We start from the raw sequence: 22,729 nt of genomic DNA, 5'->3' as shown, positions 1-22,729 counted from the left end.
GCAACAAGATTTCATATTCCCATGACCAGGATTCCCACTTCCTCCAGGGTTTCCAAGATATTTATTATGCAAAAGGGGAAAAATGGGTGCCCAGGTTCCCAGAAAAGTTAGAGAGCAAAACATAGAGAAATGAAAAGTGATCACTGTATTACATATTCCAAACACAAAATGCAATCTGCAATTGAAAATTATGCTGACCACTAGAGACAGTTCAAAACAAAATGCTGGATTCAAACATCATCATTCCCTTTGGGAAAAGGTGGCTGTAATTTTCTGAATGAGCCTTACACAGATATATACATGAATCTGTCTCTCATCTATAAATATAAAAGTTTCTATAATTTGTAATACACCCACACACCTGCATATAGAAAAAAGCCTGAGGAAGCAGTTATTTTAGACTAAACATTTATCCTCTGCTCCCTTTTCTCCTTAAAAAGAAGATTGTTACTAATGTTACACAAGAAACGAAACCACCCACTTCTAAATCCTTGGTGCAGCTTATGTCAAAAGGGCAACATATATCGAGACTCCAACAAGTAAGTAGCATAAAAAAAAACAACACATTGTATCTTTGGCTTTAATTTCAGTATATACAATGTCATTCCACCCACTAAAAAAAAATAAAGCTTTGATTTGGACAGATTTTTTTCAAGAAGTACATCCAAATGCAGCCTAACTAAAAAGCAGAAATAAAGTCCTCACACCTGTCCGAGACACTGCATGCTACTGGGCATCACCTGCACTTTCCATGAAGCATTATGCAGAGAAAGACAGGTACCGGGATGATGATAAAGCACAGCTAAAATACAGGCTTTTACCAACTCATTTATCCCTTTCAGAAAAAAATGAAAAGTTTTTTCATCACTATAATCAGGACAATGCTTGCACTCTGAAGTTACAGCATTTCACTGCAGGGCATCTGAACTTTTTTTCTGATTAGTCCCTCTTACTCCTTTTCCTGACAAAATTAAAAGTTTTTCTAGAGATGACAGCTATCCCCTGCCACATGCCATCCCAGTTTGCAGCTTCCAAAAGACTTGGCAGACTTTACTGAACAAATCTTCTACTCCCCTGCCTTTCCATAAGTCTTCCAAGCCCAACTTTAATACTGTGTAAAAGCAATCAACTATCAAATTTTAACCGCCTTAACGCACATTTGTTTAATTTGTTTAGAAAGTGGGAGGGCCTGGGAATGAAGGAGTAAACAGGCCAGACCAAAACCAGAATAATTTCCAGAGAACCTCCCCATCATCAGCCTTATGCGCTCAAATTCATCAGAAAGACTCCAACAGATCCCAATCACATTTGGATTAGTCTTGAACCTCCTTCATACCACTCCATCAGATTTTAAGTAGAAATATACACAAAAAGCATTGCCATCATTTCCTTCAAAGTGTAACACACATTTAGCTTACCTCACTGTTGTGGCCCCTCAAATTGAAGTTGATTCTCTGAGGGGTGTTTCGGTCCCTCCTGCAATGGCTGGAAGTAAAAGTGACACCTACAACTCCTCTGCCATTGCCTGTTGCCAACCAGCCTTCCTCATAGTACCGCCTCCTGCACACTGGTTTCTCCTTCTCACTTTTGGGGACTCTCCCTTTCCAGGAGAGGCAGAGGATGTTGGAATCGCTGCAGAGAACAGGCCCATGTTCCACTGCTGCATACATGCTTTTGAAATATTTTATTTTTTGACATAAGAAAGTAATATGTCTAGTGCACAAAATTTAAATCAATTTTTTTTTCTTTTTTATTGATAAGACTGACCTGGGATAGATCATTGAAAGGGAGGAGGATGGGGTCAGTGTTTATAAATATCCACCAAATGCATAGTGAAAAATTCCTCTATAAAAGATGATGGCAGTTGGCTAAGAAAAAGTAACACTTAAAAAAAAAATTCACGTTCATTTTTGTTTGAGTCTGTAGAGTGAGGGTGCACTTATCCTTTGGAGAAACAGCTACTTCATAAGAGGCGCTCAAGAAATGGTTAAGTCATCTTTTTGCTCAACTTGATATAATCTTTATACAGCCTGAGATTCCAGTTTAGCGTAATGCAATTCCAGAGACAAAGAGTTGCAAATGTGTAGGTTTCAAGTAACTTAAGGCTTTTAAGATTTCCTCCAGACAGATTTTTCTTCAAAAGTTCAGTTGCAGAAATTTAAACACACGCACATACATACATATGTATATATATGACATTCATCTTTTCCAAGCTGCCCTCTGGCATATCTTTTCCATCTGATGTATTTCTGCTGCTAAAGCTGAAAGAGATTGCATAAAGGGAAAAAAAGGCACACAAACCATGCGAAACAACAGACCCGAACTTGTGCAGACACTGGTGTGCCAGGCCAGTTGGGAAATCCCTCTTGGTACTGAACCGCTCGTTGGACTCAAAAGTTTTTGCAATCCAAAGCCAATCCACTTTTCATTGCAGCACTTTTTTTCCACCAGAGACCCAACACAGCCTGAACTGTTTATCACGCTATCTTGCCTGCTTTCCCACTCTTTGCTGCCACACACGAATGAAAAAGAAACCCCCTCTTCATTTATAGCAGAATCAAAAATACTCTAAAGCTTTTAGCTTTCAAGCAGATAAGTTTGCCTCAGGTGAACCATGAAGTTCTCTCTCCTCTGAAACAGGCTAAAATGTCAAGCTGTTTTTCCTTCACTTTTCCCTTTTTTCTGCTACAAGGAATCACAGATTTTTTCCTCCTATCATAAAAAGCAAATGCCACAGTTAAAGCACATCAAGTAAGCACTCTTTCAAAATCTTCTAAAATTCAAGGAAGGAAGAAATATAATCATCTAAAAAAGAAAGAGAAGCAGCATTAAAAATCTGACTTCCTGGGTTCGCTATTTCTCTAGGTATTTTCCTTGCTTCTTTGATTGGATCTTTCCTTCTTGATGCTTGTCTACAGCACAGATTCATAGTTCCAGACACAACATTTGCAGCTGTACAAGAAGGAAACATATGAAGTATTCCAATCGTTTTATTTGAATAACATTTATGAGCTCAATTAATTAGTATTTATACCACACTAAGTGAAAAGAGGAAAAAGGAGAGGGAGAAAGAATATGCACCAGTTTGATGAACTGGTTAACTCAAGAAGGATGATGAGGTTTGCTCAGTTCAATGCCCAGAGTTGTCCCATAGTTCCTCAACTTATTTACTTCCAGTCATCATTACTCAACATGTGGTCACGATTTATTAGTCCATTCACAATCTATTGAGCCCAGAGCAAAAAGGGGCAAAGACCACACATTATTCTTCTGCAATAACAAAGTCAGTTTCTTCTACCCTCTGTATTTTTCTTGTCTTCCTCAGAGCTATTAATTTAGATTGTGGAGGTATTTGTTAGGCTTTTTCTGTGCAGAGGGTGTTTTTTCTTCCTCTTCTTGCAAACTGTTTTCACCCGTGAAGACCATGTGGAAAGCTGAACATTACTAGCAGGTGTCTTTCCATGGGTTACTGATTGCTGTGTTGTAAAGGTGTTCCATCTGGTTCTCAAATTAATTTTCATCAATTGCAAAGGTCTCAGGAATATGCAGGAGTAAGTCTATGCGATGAGAAAAACATGTGCGTTTTCATGTACATGCTGTGCACACACCAGCTCACTCAACCAGGTACTCTTGAGATGTATCTGCCTTTTCAGTTTAGCTGTGGTGATTTTATAAGATGCCTGTTATTCAAAGCTTGAAATTCCTGGATTCTTCCAACTCTGCAAGACAACACACACACACATACAAAAAGAAGAAAAAAGTTAATAAGCCACAAAACAACTTAAAGATACAAGGACTGTTGTTACAGTAATCAAAGCATTATTATTAAAGACTTTAGACTGGACTCCTATAAAATACCTGCATTAAATATAGACACATGCAATATTCAGACACACACACTTCCAATGTTCCCAAATTTTCACAATTGACATGTATAACTAAGGTAACACATACATAAAGGATACATTAGGGCATGGGGGGGGTGGCAGAGAAGGAACTTTCTTTTGGCCACAGTCACTGGGGTAACCTCTTAAAGATTTCACAACTTTGGAGTGAGGGTAGGGAAGGGAGGTCTCAGTGACAGGGCAAACACAGAGTTAGACCCCAAGGCACACAGAATCACAGAGTGGTTGAGGTTGTAAGGGACCTCTGGACATTATCTGGTCCAACCACACTGCTCAAGCAGGGTCACCTACAGCCAGTTGCCCTGGACTGTATCCAGGCAGCTTCTGAATCTCTCCAAGGACAGAGACTTCACATCCTCTCTGGGCAGCCTGTGCCAGTGCTTAATCACTCTCACAGTAAAGAAGCATTTCCCGGTGTTCAGAGGGAACCTCCAGTGTTTCAGTTTGTGCCCACTGCTTCTAGTTCTGCCACTGGGCAGCACTGCAAGGGTCCTAGTTACCTCATCTACATTCCCTCCATGATGTGTTTATGCAAATTGCAAGTATCTCCCTGAGCCTTTTCTTCTCCAGGCTGAACAGTCCCAGCTCTCTCAGATTTTCCTCATATGAAAGATGCTCCAAACCATGAAAGTGCAGTGCTAATAGTCTCAAAGGAGATTCAGGAGTTTCCTCCAGGGCTTAAATTACTGCTTTAAAGGATCTAAGGTACTCCAAACTTAAAGCTTTAGCAGTTTGAATCAATATGGATGAATTTTAAAAAGACTACTCTTAGAAAGACTACTCAAAAGTAGTCTTTCTAGATTTCAAAAGTCTCTATTTGAAGAAGAGGTGAAATTCCCTAAAGTCAGTTAGATACGGAAGAGTGTAAATATTGTAGAAGAGACCAAGTAAAAGGCTGTCCAGGGTATCCTGGAAGTTGTATCTAAAATGTATACATACGCACAGTTATTGCATCTACATGGTTACTCCTAAAGAGAGCTCGCTTTAATTTACAATTGCATTCATGATATTCATCAAAGCTGTAAAAATCAACTTGTTGCTATTACATATGGCACTGTACTAACCCCACATTTTGAGGGTTATCAATAAGATTTTTTTTAAAAGAGGAAATTATAAGAAAAACTCAGATACAAAGGTGAAGTCATAAAGTAGTTTACAACACTGTTCAGCCAGCACACTTATCAGGAGCACTGTCCGTGAGGTCTGATGAGTCACCACCAGAACTTTTCAGCATTACAACTAACTGAAGATTTAAAAATAATGGCTGCTACCATTTTTTTTCATCGCAGCATGATAAGCATGTGAGAAATGTCACCTGTACTCTCCAGATCTATGCTGTTTCTCAATTACAGCCCTAAGAAAGTTCCTATAAAGGAAATGTCAGAAAAACTTTCAAACTTTCATAACACACTGGTTTGAGGAAGAATTTCTGCACTTTTCCTATATACAAACTTGATCCTGTCAAGGATCAGCATTATTATTTCCATACCCACTGGAACCTTAATAACAAACACTTACATTTAAGTGTTGACATTATATATTAGTGGCATGTCTATTACGATGCAAGCCTACAGAGAAAAGAGGAAGTCTCTGAAACATCAGTTAGAGCAGCACGAGGTAAGCATTAAACAGAAATGTTTGAACTGTGCACGTACCATGACTTTACAAGTGGATTTTAAAATACAGACAACAGTAGATGCAGTGGTTTTGCACAAAATCTGTATGCAATTTCTGTCCTTATTCACTGCATATAAAATAAACAGGTTTGAGAAAAGAACGCTTCTGCGTCTTGGCCAATAACCCTCTTTCACCTCAGTCCCATTTACCATCACTTTCAAGATTAGATGAACCAAAAGCTCCTTAAAAATAATTATATTCTTATTAAAATATCCCAGCTGCATTAGGAATGCTGGACAGGGAGAGATGAAAATCTAAAATAGCTACAAAAGGAATAAAGTCAGTCATTATTCAAACACCTCTCTCTCTCTCTCCACAGTACACCCTACAAGATTATTTTACCTTTAAATCACCAAGGGTCAACACTTCCTTTATGTTGCACTTATTAAAAAAATACTTTTAGGACTGCAGTGTCAAACACTCAAAAGACAGGCTGAATTAAAATTACATATATTATATATTAAGATTTAATTCTTTCCATTCCCCTCTCTTTCATTTCTACCCTCTCAGTATTTCCTAAGAAATAATTAAAAGATTCAGATGCCAGTCTTCCCTCAAGAAAATCAGTAACTAATTTAGCCACCCCCTCCTTCCTCTGCCCTTACAGCAGTCCCACAGTTCTATTCTTTTTCACATGTTTAAACCAAGCTTTTTGCCTTTTTTTTTTCCCCACCATGAAAAAACAACATAATGGCTGCTACATCCATTATAAAGCATGTGTAAAAGCTGAGGATAAAAAGCATTCTAGAAGAGCTATCTGCACATCTTACCACTAGTCTGAATTCAGTTTGGGCTTCCTACATAAAGAGAACTTGGTCTTCCAAATGAAACTTATCCCAACTAAATTTTTAACGGCATTTTTATAAATAGTCAAACTTTATGCATCTTTTCTTCCAGAGCAGGGCAAGGGTTAACCATACAAGCATACTGGATTCTGGAAAAAATATTCTTCGTTGCTGTTGAATTACTTCTAGCACTACTAGGACACTAAATATCAACACATTGCAGTTACCTGCTTTTAGTCTCACTTAAAAGAGTAGCTGAAAATATCTTTGTTCTTAATTTTCCCTTCAAGAAAAGGAGATGCTTCTTGGGCTCACCCTCTAATACTGTTTTGAATTTAAGCCCTGTGTTGTAAAGCATTTCTTAAGCACAGGCACCTAATGAGACAAAAACATATTAGACCTGTAACACAGGAAAGAAACACAAATATTTCATTTGATTTTGCTTTGAAAGAGTAGCTCTTCTAAAATGCAAAACCAGCAACAAGTTTCCACATTATAGAAATAAATTTAGATATTCATTTTCAGAAAAGAGAATGAGCTTATTAACAGTGGTTGCCATATTTTAATGTCAATATTTTTATCTCCTAACTGTTTCCATTACCTCATATAAAGTGTGCTAAACCACAGCTGGACAACCAGGAAAATATTTGCTTATTCTCATGCATCTTTCATTGAAGTGCCTCTTTTGTCGACAGAAAGAAGTCATGCACAGCCAAGTGTACCAATTCTGCAGCAAGCTCTTCAGTACCTTATGTTTATTCAATACCCTACTCATCAAGGCTCCAGAGCAGAGTATCTGAAGAAGAGGATAAAAGGAGACACAGAGGGGAAGGAAAGCAGGGAAGGAAAATTCAGGTGAGCACACACTATTTCTAAATTATATCTTCAAAAAGTCAAAAAGGACTCACATCCTGCACTTTGAAGATTCTGACTGCCCAAACATCTTATGGAAAGAAATGTAAGCTACAGAGTCTTTGAAAAGTCAGGCTACCAGATTCCAGGATTCTTCAGCCTAACCAGATTTCCTTCCTGTCAGACTTGCATGAGGTCAAAGGAAATTGTAGTTTTCCCTCCCTTTATAGTCTAAAAAGGAAAAAATATAAAGCAGTATCCAAGAAGACAGCAAGATACTTTAAAAAATGAGAGGCCACAAATTTGCATTTTGCTCTGAAGGATCGAACCACAACTGGCTCTGCACAATCAGATGATCCCATCAGCTATCAGATGGTGACTGTGGGAGTAGTTTTCAATGTTGCTACTGAACACTATACCACAAAACTGGCACGTTCTGCAATACAGTCATTATATTATAGTCTAAATACTAAAGAGTAGAAGCTGGTGAGATGACACATTTTGTTGTTTATTTGCTCCAATTTATAAAGTAACATAAATTATTAAATAATCCTATCCAAGGGAAAGAAAACCATTTAACAAAATTAACTACTCATTTCCTAAATGGCTAAAGTACACACAAGAAAAGATAACTGGTTTGAAAGCAAAAGGATGTTTATTTCCTTTTAAAAAAGGGCAATTCCATAGGGAGAAAATGTAATTTTGACCTGAATTTTGAGTACTGGTTTTCCTCTTCTTTTACGCATATCTTCTAATTATCTTTGCTTTATTCACCTTCCATTGTGGTATAAGTCACTGAGGTTAACACTGTTCTTTCATATTACACAACAATACAAAATTAATTTGGAGGACATGATTCTAAACAAATACCAGTAAGTTAACTAGTGCTTGTTCTACACCCCTGGGAAAAAAAAAGGTTTAGAAGATGCTTGATTTTTGTTCTGTCTGTTCTTAAATGGTTTTCTCTCCACAACATTTGTCCTTGAGTAATTCTAGAGGCTTTTCCCCTACTCAGGGATGGCTGCATGGCCTGGGCAAGACAGTCAGTCAGAGACATAAAGAAATCTGCAACCCCATTACAGCTGCACAGAAAGAGACACGTAGCAAAGGTGTAATGCTAAGCACTGTGATAGTTACTGCCATCCCACTAATACAGGCACTGTAATGTTAGTTATATGCACCTATATATCGTTAAGCAAATAAAACTGACAGAAAATGTATCTGTTGGCATACTGAGACAAGTGAAGCTTGTATTAATGGCTGTTCAGCAGACATTCCTTGTGAATATTGACAAAATTTATAACAATGCAATACTCTGACAAGCTTACAACCATCTCCACCAAATTATGCTCTCAGAGAAGTGAAAATAAAAAATAGTAGTAGCTGATTGGTATTTCTGATGTGCTGAAACCCTCCTGGGTTCTTGTAATGGGGAAGAAGGCAATATATGTATCTTGTTTACATTTTTTTAAAGTGCAAGATCTTCTCCCCTGTATAGCTCCTACACAAAAAATAAGGGAAATACTTCTATTATTTCTAGAACTATTATATATACTCCACTTTCAATGCTTGATGCTACACAACCCAATTAAATGGGAGTTAAATTAAAAAATACATTTCGGAAGAATGAGCAAGAAACAAGTTTTAAGATGCCTTCAGGAAATATTTTCAACAAAAACACCAAGGATCCTTAAGAAAATTGTCAGAAGCTATTATTGGAGTTGTCAAATTTAGTCACATTCTCCAAAAGACGGAGGCATGAAGACATGATATTCAGTAAATTGTTAGAAGTGTAGGAAGTGAGGTAAATAATTATGCTGTTCACAGGGAAAAGAAGGTAAAAAAGGTAGAAGCACTGCCAAGCAGACTCAGCTTCCACACTAAGGGTATATGAGCTAAACAGAACCTACCAAAAGAGAAAACCTAACTTAGGTGTGGGGTTTGGTTTTGTTTTAGCTTGGGTTTTTAAACATTTTCTTTAGAAAGTGTATACTTTAGGTGAATAAATGTCATGTCCATTTGTGAAAGAACTGCTGTAAGTCCAGTTAATCAGCTACTGGGCAAACACACATGGGAAATTTCTGAGTCAAATCCTGCTGGATCTGTTATGCCTGTATGTCAGGGAAGCAAACCAGAAAAATAATTGAAGCCTGAACTTCACAATATAAAGCATTCAGCTGCAAGACAAATAAAAGTATTTCTGCTCCCACAGCTCTCTTCGCTTCTTCAACACCTAGCACAGCACACCATGCCCCTCATTTAAACCAGGATGATTACTCAAGGATGCTACACTCTGAACTACATCAGAGAAATGAGCCAATTAAAAACTTCAAAAATGAAGATTCACAATATAAATCTGCTTTGCCTGATTCAGGTGCACCCTCAGCTTCCCTTGTGATAAGCCATACCCCTCCAGCCTCTCCTAACACAAGTGTCAGCAATCTTCCAATCATTGCAGTTTAGGAAGCTGATCTTGACAAAAACTTAACCTCCAAAACAGCAATCAGTTTTAAGGGAGCTTCTCTTCGTGAACTCAGCATGCACATGTAGCATCACTACAGTCAATGTAAGAAAGCGAGTAGGAGGCATGGTACCACAGCAGCCTAGATTTCAATCACTTTGACCTGTGCTCAAAACCTTTTTTTTTGTTTTGTTTTAAGCTGAATCAATCCCCAACACAGTCCCAGCGCAGCCCCACATTCAGCTGGCAAAATGTAGAAGGTGAAGCTGTACAGCACGAATGAGGAACAGAAGGGATGAGTACGCGCAACTACGATTGGCACATGAAGGCTTCTGATGAGAAAATTTGGGCATGGAGTATTTCTGAACTCAAGGGTTAACCCTCAGAAGGGAAGGAAGCAGAGTTTGCCTTTTGAGGATGAATTTAAGATGGCTGTCACAATGTCCTGGAGCCAAAGCCACCCATCAGCCATGCAAATATGCCTCATTTTCAAATAAACTGAAGTAGGCAGAAATACTTCAGACAGATGTTGAAAGTCCTGTTTCAGAAAAGACAAACGTACAAATTACATATATCAGCCTCTTAAATAAATTGGACATTTACACCACGGAAACACATATTCAAAATCTTTAGAGAATAAAAGAAATGTAAAATGCAACCAAGAAATTCCCTTCTCTTACAAGTGCCAATCTTCTCTCTCAAGAAACAGCTGCAATCCTCACAGCATTCCACAATGTATGCTTCAGGGGACACTTGCTTAAAAAGTGGTAACAACTGTGCCTCATTAATGACATTCAAAGATCTTCAAGGGAGGGAGCCCCAGCTCTTGCCATATCTTTTCCATTGAACTGACTGCACTGACCTTGCCTGTAATTACAGAACAATTTCTTTCCCATAGGAACGCTCTGCAGCCTGCAAACATCCCTTGAGCCCGCAGCAGTTTCAGCTAGTTCCTAATTATCTCCAATATCTACCCACAGGCTCTTTGAATACTTTTCATGTGAACATACATTGAAGTTTGGATATCCTCCCCCAAAATCCCAATACATCGTTGTATGTGACATATGTGCTGCAACACTGTAAACAAAATATGAAATAAAAAAGGAAGGGAATATGAAGGGAGAAAATAACAAGCCACCAGCTTTTATAATTCAGAAGAGCCTCATAAACAAGAATTATTTCTGTTGGACAGCAAGCCATATTTCAATTAGAAATCCGATAATCGCTGTGAAGCAGTTTGAGTGTGGCATGTTGCAGCAGGGAAGGACACTGCGTCAGCCTGCAGGGAGGGAGCTCCTGGTGATGCTGCATTACAGGTGTTGAAGTGGACTGTGAGTACGAGCTTCCCACCACACAGCCCTTTGCTCATCACAGGCTGCTTGGCTAGAGCTGTGCAGGAGACCTTCAATGGGCTGGATTTTTTTTTTTTTAATGCAAAAAGACAAGAGTTGCAGTTTTTAAAGAACTTGAGTTTCTCAGTCTTCGGCTTTGGGATTAAGAACTTAACTCTAGTCCTGACCGTCCCTCCTACATGCTGTAACTAAAGATTTCAGTATGTGCTGGAGGACTTGCACCCAACCCACAACCACTGCTTAGAAGTCTGGATGCAGAGGAGGGATACTCCTGCCCTCACAATAAAGGGATGTAAAGCTAATGAAAAGCTTCATCTCCTTCCCATACCTGTCCCCCTTTTGTTTCAAGTTCCATGTTTTTTCCCCAAGGTTGTGCCAAGGTTTCTGTGTTAGAAGAGGCATATAATATCACGAATAAAGACTCAAAGAGTGATTTGCTTTAGATGCAGCCTTGGCAAGTAAGCGTCACTGAAGAGGCCTTTGTAAAAAACAGGAACTTTAAACGGACGCTTGCAGCAAAGTAAGGACTTCTGTACAGAAGTGAGTTGTTTCACTAGCAAGACTTAGAAGGCAGACGTATGTGCCCTGTTATGTGAATGATGGTTCCAAGCTGCTCTGTCTAAATTATATGCTAAGAGTTGACTGGTCAACTGCACAGACCAAAGCAAGGAGGCTAGCAAGAAGCAGGCATACTCTATGGAAAATCATGTTCTAGTGGGTAAACTGAAGGCAGGAAAGCAGATTTGCCCCTAAGTAAATTGGCACAGCAGTCTTCTGTCAAATAGCTTTACTTTGCAGAGGTCTTCACCATCACGATTCTCTCTTCATCCTGGCCAGATGCTTCTTCTAGACATATGCAAGATGTACACAGCTAAAACAAAAAATTGTGAAGCAGGGATAAGAAACAGCAGTAAGCTGTAGTCGCAAACAGCTCTATCATTCCTCTTGCATAACTATGACGCTATCACCTTTCTAGTAAGAATTCTGTAATAGGCAAAAATTGCTGATTACAGAGGTATTTAGTGGAAGGACAGCTATCAAGCACTGTGCCTTCTGTTTTCTTAAACATGATACAAAAATAAGTGTTAAAATGATCACAGATGATAATGAACAGAAAGAGATTTTCAGAAACTCTGGAAAAGTATATTCAAGGAGCAACGCAAGTCATTTTAACTAGGAATTCTGAACATTTCCCTTTAGTGCTGTCTACGCAAAAAAGAGACTACTCAAATTCTATTTATAAAATTCATTTCTATAATTAACTAAAAATTAGTTGAGATGCCAATTCTTCCCAATCTTCAAAAAGCAAGCCTTTGAAAGGCATCATTTTAAAAATAAAATTTGATCTTTTTATATTGTATTAATACATCTATTTCTTAACATGGCAACTTCTCAAGACAGCCAGATTTTGTGTAATTCATTTAACTCTGCATGACTAGCAGACAGTGCTTGCTTCTTATTATAATCCCTATGAAGTTATGCAAATGCTCTTCCATTGAATATCCAGATTTCACCAAGAAAGTAAACAAATGTTGTAAATTTGCATATTGGGTTTTTTAAAGTAATATTCGCATTACTTCCCAGCTAGCCCTGTCACTGATTTTATTACCTTTTTCTCTCATGAAGCTGTATAAATGCAGTAACTCAAACTTCTTGGAACAAATTACTTCTCTTCCTCAACACAAAGCTCTCAATGACTCCTTAAATGCATCTTTACCTAACCTGTACTTATAAGATTTTCTTTTTTTTTTTTTGGTAAAGCTCAGATTCAGAATCTGAGAAACATTATCACAGTTAAATCTATACCTTTCAGATAAATACTCACATAAAGCTAATGCATTCACATACACACAAAGCTAAAGTTATCCATGATTAACCAAGAAAAAAAAATCCCCACTATCATTCTTCGGATTTTCTTCTTTGCCATTGCCAAGTTTCACCTTACTGCCTTTCCCAAGGAGAATAAGGATCTCCAGATGAAGATGGGAAACTTTTCAAAAAATCCAGAGAAAGACTGACTTGACTGAAGAATGTCAGCTTCATGTATTTTCTACTTTATTTTGAAAACTTGTATTTGGAAAGGAATATGACTGCATTTAGTAGATGAGGTGGTACTTAGCAGGTTTCTTCTGCTAAATCTGACAAATATAGGTCATACTCCTGCGGCACTCATGCTTTGCTCATGCATAGGATGCCTTCTTTTTTGAACATGACTCTAAATTCCTTAGGATTCCATCATGTTTGCAGATTCCAGCCAAAAGTAACATTAAAAAGATAAAAGCAGTTTGAGATAATTTAATAAATAATTTTGACCTAAAATTTTAAAGCTATGTTACACACAGTCACTTTTTTCCCTCTGTGCCTAGAATTACTATACAGTTAGACAAACTTGGTTTAGTACAATCATTTTTTTTATTCAGTAAGTACTTCACAAAGTACCTCCAGATCTATATAAAAGCCCAATATTTATATAGTGAGTGCCATTTTTCTGTACGTCTACATGAAGGGGTGAAAAAGTGGAACAATTTAGAAGGGGAAAAAAATAAAACAAAAAAAAAACCCATACCTACAAAAAACCCACAATGAAAAAAACGGGTAACTTGTAATCCACCCTGATGATTCCCTTTATAAAACTCAGTATCTGTACTGAAGGTTCTTCTGTGTTCAAAAAGTCTGCTTGCAAACTGCTCAAGGAAAATTCAGCTGCTTTTCCTGGTAAGCAGCTTGGCAAGGTAACATTGTAATCTTGCAGCGTCAGCGGTCCCCTTGAGCTTACATAAGTCTATTAAAACAAACACACGAAAACATCTTTTTCAGGATTTCAATTCTATAGCTTAAGAGGATCAGTATATTCTAGTTTCTTTTTAGATTCAAAGAACGTAAGACAGTATACTACTTCAGTATCTAATGCTGCCATGACACCTCAATGCCCTCTCCATTGACTGCCTATTATGCACAGACCACAGAATACCCTGAGTTCACTAGGAGAAAAATGTATGCTCTCTTGTTATCTATACTAGCTAATTGCAACAAAATCAACACTGCAGCATCTGCCTGAAACAGCCATTACATTTGATCTGCACTAGATGGATGCACAAAACAAACATTACTTCAATGAAAAAGTAAAACATACAGTATTTCATAAAGCTGATACAAAGCATCTGAAATTAAGTAACTCAACAATGACATTTTAAGAAAATTCCACCCCAATAACTAAAATGATTTATTATATTCACTTACTGCTCTACTGAATTACAGTACAAAACAAAGCCAATGAACGCAAATATCAGAATACAAAAACTCTATTCCTAATTATCAAAAGAATAAAAATCCCTAAATTAAATATGGGAAAATCTAATTACTCAGTTATTCTAAAACTGCTAATAATACCTGATACAGATGCTGACTTCACTGGATTGTCAATCTACCAACCCTGTACTGGGCTGTTGATTAAAATGATGCAAGATATAAAACAAACAAACAAACTAAAAAATCTGTTATATTTCATATGTAATCCAAAGATTATACATTTGCCTGAACTCAGCCTATCTCTTTCTAAAAAGATATAAAACAAGACATTATACGTACACATCCTGTCTTGCTTGTAATGGTAGGCCATCACAGCAATGGCTGTATTGCTGCCTCTGCTATTTCTCCTTGTGTCCATACTGTAATGTATTGTAGAATTGTAGAATTAACCAGGTTGGAAAAGACATTTAAGTATTTCTCTCATACAAGAAGCTCTATAATGCTGGTGCCACTGGTCAAAGTGAATATGGAAAGTCTACTAGGATTGTCTCTGAGAAAGATGAGTAACCAGCTCATAATGTTCCCAGCATGAGCATTTCAGTGCATGCATAAAACTGCAAAGCCGTAACAGAGCATAAGGAAATGTTATACATCATTCCAAACATGTTAAACATACTTGTAAATAACTGCAACATGGACGGTGAATGGATAAACGTTCCACCACAGTAATCTTGAAAAAAAGCAAATCCCCAAAGATGATTATCATACAGGAACAAATAATTTCACAAATTAATGCACCTGACAGATGTGCAGTGTGTCAGTATTTTCCAAGTATTCCCCACAGCATCACTCCTACAGTAACCCATCAAAAATCTATCACTTAGAACAGGAGTAGACTGCACCGTACTGACAGATAACCACTAAAACCATAAAACAAATACTCCATCCTTTCCTGTCCATCCCTACTGGACACGAAGTCCTTAAGCAAGTAAACCCCAAAAGGTCCCATGCAAACATGGTATTTAAAGGGGTTGCTAACAAACCTTATTTTCTTCCCCTTGCTCTCAAGAATGATCAAAGTATAGACTAAGTCTTAGGAGCTCTCTAAAACTTCTTTCCTGTTTCCATCCATTCTACCCTCGGTACTGCAAGACAGCTATGAATTGTCTGCTATGCCTATCAGGTCCATTTAATTATCTTGCATATATTTATTTTTTTTCTTTTGTTATTTCTACCAGATATCAAGTAGGTAGGAGACAGTATTAACAAGGTTCATGGATTTCCCCATCCCCCTTCAGGGAAAAATATTCATAAAGTAATACCATCTCCAATCCATCAGATTTCTTTTTAGCCGCTTAACTACAATTATCATCTGAAGCAAAGTACCTTCTGAAGTCTTGTAACAGATGTAAGCAAAAAAGGCTGGTGAGCTAATACTATCACCTCATGTCTTATGTTGATTAAAGCTTGAGAAGCTAAAGCTCACATCCAAAAAACAAGTTACATTGATATATCAGTTGACTGAAACCAGTAATGTGGCTTTTTAGAAATGTAACTCACATGCTTTAGTTTGCACTTACATGTTTACAAATTTTCACTTCAGATGAAGAAATCCATCTCACAGAGAGCAATATGAACAGTGAAATCAAGCAAGACACTGAGATTCTAAGACAGATGTACTAGAGCAACGCAGAGCTGCAGGGATCTGATTACAGACAATATCTGCTGCTAGGCAGTCAGTCTCCCACTGGGCTGGAGAGCACGTACACAGGGATGTTCTACAATAAAACAGTGTTTGTTTCTCATATAGAGCCTTACAAATGTTGCAGGATTATTCCCTCTCAATGCTTCAACAATTTAACTTATCAAAATTCTTAAGCAGAGCATAGCAAGGCACTTACAGTTTCATAACAATGCCCCATGCAATGTGTTCTGTGATTCCTGGATCTGTTGCTCTCCTTGCAAAAGCCCAAAGCCAAAGTACAAAGCAACTCCTGTGGATCGACAGCAAATGTCCTTTATTGCTGCTTCTCAGAACTGTACCCATAGCAGCCAGAGCTCTATCAGGGTAAATGCAAACCCAAACCTATCTCCTGGAAGGCCACATGCAATTGCAAAGAAAATCAGCATACAAGCAGGTCATCCACTCTGTTCAACATATGTTGTTTTATTTGCTCTGAAGAAGAGCTACAAATAACTGACACTTTATCAGTTTTCCAAAGAAGCTTCTATAATTACATCAGCATGCCCTATGGAAACACTATCAGGTTTCTCATAGCAGCTTTCAATGATTCAAACAGCTAGCCCTGTTCTTCCCACAGAATTATTAATACTAAGAGAGCAGCATCATTCCTCAATAGAAAAGCTCATATGTGATTGGCAGAATTACCATTATCAATGGTAATCCAATGGCTTTATGACATCTTTAGAGAAATAATTTTTTATAGCAAAAGTAGCAGTACCTTCAATACTTATATACAGTAAGGCAGGATTGCTTCTACAAATCTTTCTCACCAATTACGATGCCTTGAATGCACACACTGAAGTCTTTTTAGCAACCCTGTAAGACAGGTTCTGTCATAACAGATGAAGAAACTAAAGGTACAGGCCTGCAACACAAGCAAACTTCACAGCATGCTTCTTTATCTCACGCCCTTGTGGCCCACTCCAATTTGCCTTCCTAGATCTGGTTATCCACTGCTGGATGTCGTTCTGACATCTCCTTAGGCAGACTCACTTTCTTAAAACATAAGAAAACAAGTATTAAAAAGGCAGGGAGTGTTCTGTGGACTTCGGGAGCTGGATCAACTCACTGGAGGGTCAGATGAGTGTTAGAGCTGAAGCAAAGAAGCAGGCAGGACCCACAAGACTTTGGTGCAAGGAGACCTCTCAGAAACAGAAAGATGCTAGATCAGCTCAGCTGCATCATGAAACTTCCCCATGCGACAGAGTTGGAGCACCCTCCTTAATAATGAAAGACAAGAATGCACCAAAATAAGAGGGAAGAATGTACCATTAATGGCTTCCAGTCTGTGCCATGATCCTATTCAGCACTGAGTGTGGCTCATTTGATGTTTTTCTGTCATTTCAATCTTGCTTCAACACTTAACCTGTTTTGGATCCACAGGAAAAGCCATAACCAACATTCTGCTTTTTGTTTGATAATATTTGACAATATCCATCAACATTTGGTGAAACATATCTTGTGTCAAAACACCTCAGCAGTTCACTGCAGATGGACAGATACACAGGCCAGGTTAATTCAAAAAGATTTACAGTAACCACAAAGAGTTACTATCTCAAATCATCAAGCAAGGAAACTTGATTTTAATATACAATTTTAATTTGATTTTGCATTTCTACTCCTTTTCTGAAAGAAAGCTTGCTATGAGATAATCTTAAATTGATGTTGATTTGCAATATACCTTATACCTCATATTTGGTATTTCATTTTGCTAACTTTAATGCTATAATACATTCACATTTAAGCAATTACATAATTTAAACACATTTATTCAAATCAATGATTTTCATATTTGATGTTAAGAATGATAAACAGCCCTTCTCCTTTTCTGGACCAAATGTTCTCCAAGCTATCATATATGCACAAGTGACACAAAGTACATGCATACGGAACATTGCAAGTACACAAGGTACCCTGAACGGTTACAAGAGCCAGCTTAGAACAGAAGTTCCAACTGTCAATAGTCAACTCCAATGTCACCAATGTTGATGGGTACAGCAAAAAAAACCTGCAATATTTTGCAGGATTACATTTTAGGATTATCTTCCAAACTCACAAGTGTATCAAGTTAGTTTCAAAGGAACCTAGAATTCTGCTTATATAACTCCAAGTTTTGCAAGATTTAGACAAAGTTACTGATAAAACTACACTAGATATTTTGGATTCATATGCTTCTGCTAATCATGTTTGCATTGAAAATTAAATTTGTTGGCGTGCTTTTAATAAAAAGAATCATTACCTTTGGCTAGTGAACTGAGCTGACTTTCTGGATTCAGCATCACTACATCAACAGCGAGCTGATCTCAGCATCACATTTCATTTTTTTTACATTTTGTAAGAGGAAAACAACCCTTTTCAGTTTCTCCTTGTAAAAAAATAATTGACATTAACTATACTGAAATGAACACACAATTTTCCATCTATGCCTACTGAAGGAAATCTGTTCCAAGCTGACCTGCTCCTTCAGCAAACTGAATCCAATTATTTACCCAGCAATTTCCCTCATTTCAGTGATCTGATGTGCTTTAAAACTTCAGCAAAAAAATATTCAAGCACTATGTACTCACATTACTTATTAGCAAAGCTATTTTATTTAAATTTGACAACTTATTTAAAGGCTAAATTTACTACAATAGACTTAGACAAAAAGCTCCACTTAAAAATAGTATCTTTTTATATCCATTTTTAGCTACCATGTAAATGCTCGCTAACATATTGTAGTAAAAAAAGACTTTAGACTATGGTATTGTCAGAAAGGCTTCTCCTCCACTATGGACCCGTATCTGCACTTCCATCATATCACAAAAAGGTCCCGAATCTCGGTTTCAAAGCTGACACTGAAGATAAAACCAATCTAAAAAGCCAAATTCTAAAATAAATTGCATGAGCTACGGGCACACATTCTCTTCTAATCTTTCAGCAGGGGACTGGTGATAGTCTCTACCAGGTACAGCAACAGAAGACATATCAAACAGTCACAGCCAGACTTCAACATATTTTGTCTGCTAAAGCCCTTTAGATATATTAGTTTTATTTCTTCAGAACTTCATGAAAAGATTCGAGTTTTCATACTTTGAACCTCAACATACACAAGATTTCAGACAGATTTAATATGGCATGAACAATACACATATCAGATTCATAATACAGAAGCTATGCAGAAAGTAGTATTTCTACTTCCCCTCATTCCAAGCCATCTACATATGCACACATGAGAAGAAAAATGATCATTGCTATTTGCCAAACCCTGCAGTGTCATACGAGAGCAGTAGGTCAATCTTTAGAAGACTGCTTAAACCTGACCAGTGCCTGATCTCCTCCATTCCAGCTGACAGCAGTTCATGACAAACATTATCCCCGTCATGCAATGACAGAGCTGGAGGGAATACTTCTAAGAGAAAAACAGAAACATAAGGAGCAAGTTTCCTTCTGGGAAGATGGGGTAGATTAAGGTCATATTGAGAACAGGCAGGTGGGTCACAGGGCAAAAAGTACACTGGATTAACATGTGGAATTTACACAATTTTATTTTGAAGCCATAATGCTAAAGCTTTGGGGCAAAAGGCCCAAATCAGACTTCAGGCATGGTATCAGCTTCCTGGACCGAGTAAAACAGGCCAACAGCATGTACATACATACTGCAAAGCATCATCTGCCATCTAGTACAAGGCATGTTTAATTAGCTTAGTAGGGGTAGAGAGTTTGGGGGAGAAGGGTGGGAGAATCTGTGTTCTTCAGTCTAGCAACAGCATTCCTGAAACACACTTTAAAAAAGTTCAACCCTGAAAACAAACCCAAAGTTATTTAAGCTTTTTTTTATTCTCATGACAATTAAATGCTAAAATATTTGACGTGAGAAAGGACATGTTCATAAAATCCACTATACAAGACAGTCCTGTCTCAATAAATTAGACACTAAATTCACATAAGGATATAGGAGTGTGTTGCTATAAAAACAATCAGCAATTACATGAAACAGAGACAAAATGATGACGACAAAGACAGGATGGCAGTGATCCTTTTCATGCTATTCCCATAAAGACGCAACTGATAAACGTACACAATAGGCGTTTGCCTTAAAAAAAAAATTAATACAGATTACAAACTCCTGAGAGAAGAGAAAGTACCATCCTCATGCTAGATTCTTTTCAGACATTGTCTGCTATTACTGTAATCACATCCTCTGACTGGGGCTGAGGCAATAGGACACGACACACAAAATCACCTCTTTGACAAACCGTACACCTGTCTCAGCCCAAAACCTGTATATAATACCAATACCTTTGTTTCATTTTTGTTTCTGCATGACACAAACATGCACCAAAAACCAGCAGTGGAAAGCAGGAAGCAACCTCTCCATCTGATCAAGCCCTAGGTTCAGCAAAACACGTCTTGACATGCTCAAGCTATGAACACACTATGATACCCTGCTGACTGTGGGTATAACCACAAAGAGCCAGGGCAATTTGAATGAATATTACGACACAATCAATTTCTATAATGCTAAGGACCGAACAAGCCACCAACAATAAACATTCCTTTTCTAGCTGAGAAAGCAAGCTGCTGTGTGGCAGCATTTTCAGGCTTTCCACCGACATCATGCTAAGAAAGAGGTAATTGTCCCAAGGCAGATTTCAACTTATCATCAGCATGAGGGAGTGTCTTGTTTATAATCAGACTCGCCAGTAAGGATTTCAGAATTTAGAGGACAAGGAAAAAAAAAAAAAAAAAAACGGAAACAAAAAAGCACAGACTAAATAAATCTACTTAAAGAAAATCTAAGCTTTTGCCCACTTTGTGAGCAAACTTGTGGGCAAATATTAGAAAAAATCTACAGAAACTACTCCATGTGAATGAGTGCTCAGGAAAATACAATCCAAAGTATCACATTTCTTAAGCCTTTAATCGTTCAGACAGTGGAGAGTATGGGTCATCTAATATCAATTCTGAAATCCCTAGTATAAGAAGAGAGATTATGACTTTCTGAGCAGTGGCTTTATATCATTTTTTGTCTGAATAGTCTTTTGACCAGAGTTCTGGGCCTGACATTTTCCAAAACAGTGAACAAAAGGTCTTTGGCTCTCAGCTCTCAGCAAGCATGCTGTAAAGTGCACTAGATTTCCTAATGCTGCCAAACAAGCTGTGCACTTCTGTGAGTTTTATTTCGTATGGAAACCAGCACCTCCCACAACCTTTCCCTCCCTATTACCACTTATTTATACTTTGAAATAATCTGCAAGAAAAGCCTGAAAAAGAAGGCTTGAATATGATGGTACACACCACATAACAAACATCAGAGTCTGGAGAGCAGAAGCCTAAACAGGTTCTCTTTGAGCAACTATGCATGGTATCAATCGCATAGCCACAGGAACTTGGCCTGAAAGAAAGCTCAAAACTGCACAGAAACATGACAGCATTATCATCTTTTGACAAATGTAAATCCCTGAGAGATCCCTGTATTTACTCAGCTAGTCAAAGAAGGCAAGTAAACCTCCGAAGACAGAGAATAAGTCTCTCAAAAAATAGAAAGGAAAAAGACAGGTAAACTAGACACATTACATATAGAGGTGGTAAGCAGCTCAAGGTGAGACACCCAGGAAGCCTCACAGCATGACCTGAGAAACCTAGAGAAGAAAATTTTCATGAAAGAATGCAATTTTGTTTACCACATCTTTCATGGCATTTTTCATTTGTTCAGCTAGATTTCTGAACAAACATCTGCACCAGAGCACTGATAACCCTCCAAACAAAAAGCAAGGACCCTCTTGACTTTTCTTCCCCCTCTCTGTGACCTAAGGAACTTTGTATTTGCCTCTTTGCCTTGAAGTATAACTCTCCTCTTCACAAGGTCTCTACCTATACCTAGATGCAAGAAGAGAACAGTCCTGTTAACAGTTGACTTCATGAGAGAACCAGCTTCATACCTGTATTATGAAATTAAGTCTTACTTCTTCTGAAAAGAACAGCGCTTTAGTTTAATGAAAGCACCCAACTTCACATACAATGCAAAGACGGTGCTGTGCAGAAGTTTAGGCTACATAACTTTAATGTTTAATTCTCATCTTTAACAAATCTATGACATGGATAAATTGTATTTTCCATATTGTATGCCACACTGTTCAAACATAAATCTGGAGCATAGTAGCTAAGAAAATTATTATGGGGATTAGGAGTCTGTTTTCCAGAAACAATCCCAAACAGGTGGGATGAGACTTTTCAACAAAAGAGCACCCCTGTTTTATTCATACTGCTTCAGTAAACACAGGCATTGCTAAAAGACTGTGAAAATTAAAAATCCCACAAGCTAACTCAAAGATCTGTGGCCTAAAAACATCTCTATGCACAAAGCTGAATGGTCTACAGATGTATTTTCTATTACACGAGGGAAAGAAATGCACCAAGCTGCTGAATCAACCTTTCTGTCACAAATGTACCCTTACCAACGAATGAGATACAGACTTGTCACCACTAACTCCCAGAACTCTCAACACACCAGATTTTAATTTAGCAACACTGTGGACCCTGTGTGTGATTCACTGTCTGCTACAAACAAGTGGAAGAATCTTTCAACTACAAGAGTGCTTTCTGTGGATATGTGCCCTACACAGGTACGTCATCCAGGCATGCCCTGTTGCCAACCTTATTATGTTAAAGTAGCATTACTTTGCACCATTGCTGTGTCTGATGGTTTACAGATGTCAAGT

At 37.8% G+C, this 22,729-nt stretch overlaps 1 protein-coding gene across 8 annotated transcripts in view; it reads right to left on the bottom strand.

The window, feature by feature from the left end:
• The window catches only part of TULP4 (TUB like protein 4), a 156,650-nt gene that overhangs the window by 123,750 nt on the left and 10,171 nt on the right, over window positions 1-22,729 (bottom strand). For 4 of the 8 annotated variants that reach the window (XR_008971869.1, XM_057406695.1, XM_057406734.1 and 1 more), the window contains exon 2: window positions 1,419-3,719. Coding sequence is in view for 7 of the 8 variants with exons in the window: in XM_057406695.1 (XP_057262678.1) it covers window positions 1,419-1,670 (252 nt within the window). In the remaining variant the exon portion in view is untranslated. Of the gene's footprint in view, window positions 1-1,418; window positions 3,720-5,220; window positions 5,272-6,594; window positions 7,248-17,094; window positions 17,257-17,294; window positions 18,396-22,729 lie in introns of those variants that run through there. The other 4 variants (XM_057406726.1, XM_057406720.1, XM_057406712.1 and 1 more) reach the window with 4 other exon arrangements.

Source organism: Pezoporus wallicus, unplaced genomic scaffold (assembly GCF_028554395.1).
Source record: "Pezoporus wallicus isolate ANWC-B61680 ecotype Strahan unplaced genomic scaffold, APGP_CSIRO_Pwel_v1 contig_3817, whole genome shotgun sequence".
Lineage (NCBI taxonomy): Eukaryota > Metazoa > Chordata > Aves > Psittaciformes > Psittacidae > Pezoporus > Pezoporus wallicus.
Note: the sequence above shows the minus strand (reverse complement) of the source record. Positions and strands in the feature narration are given on the sequence as shown.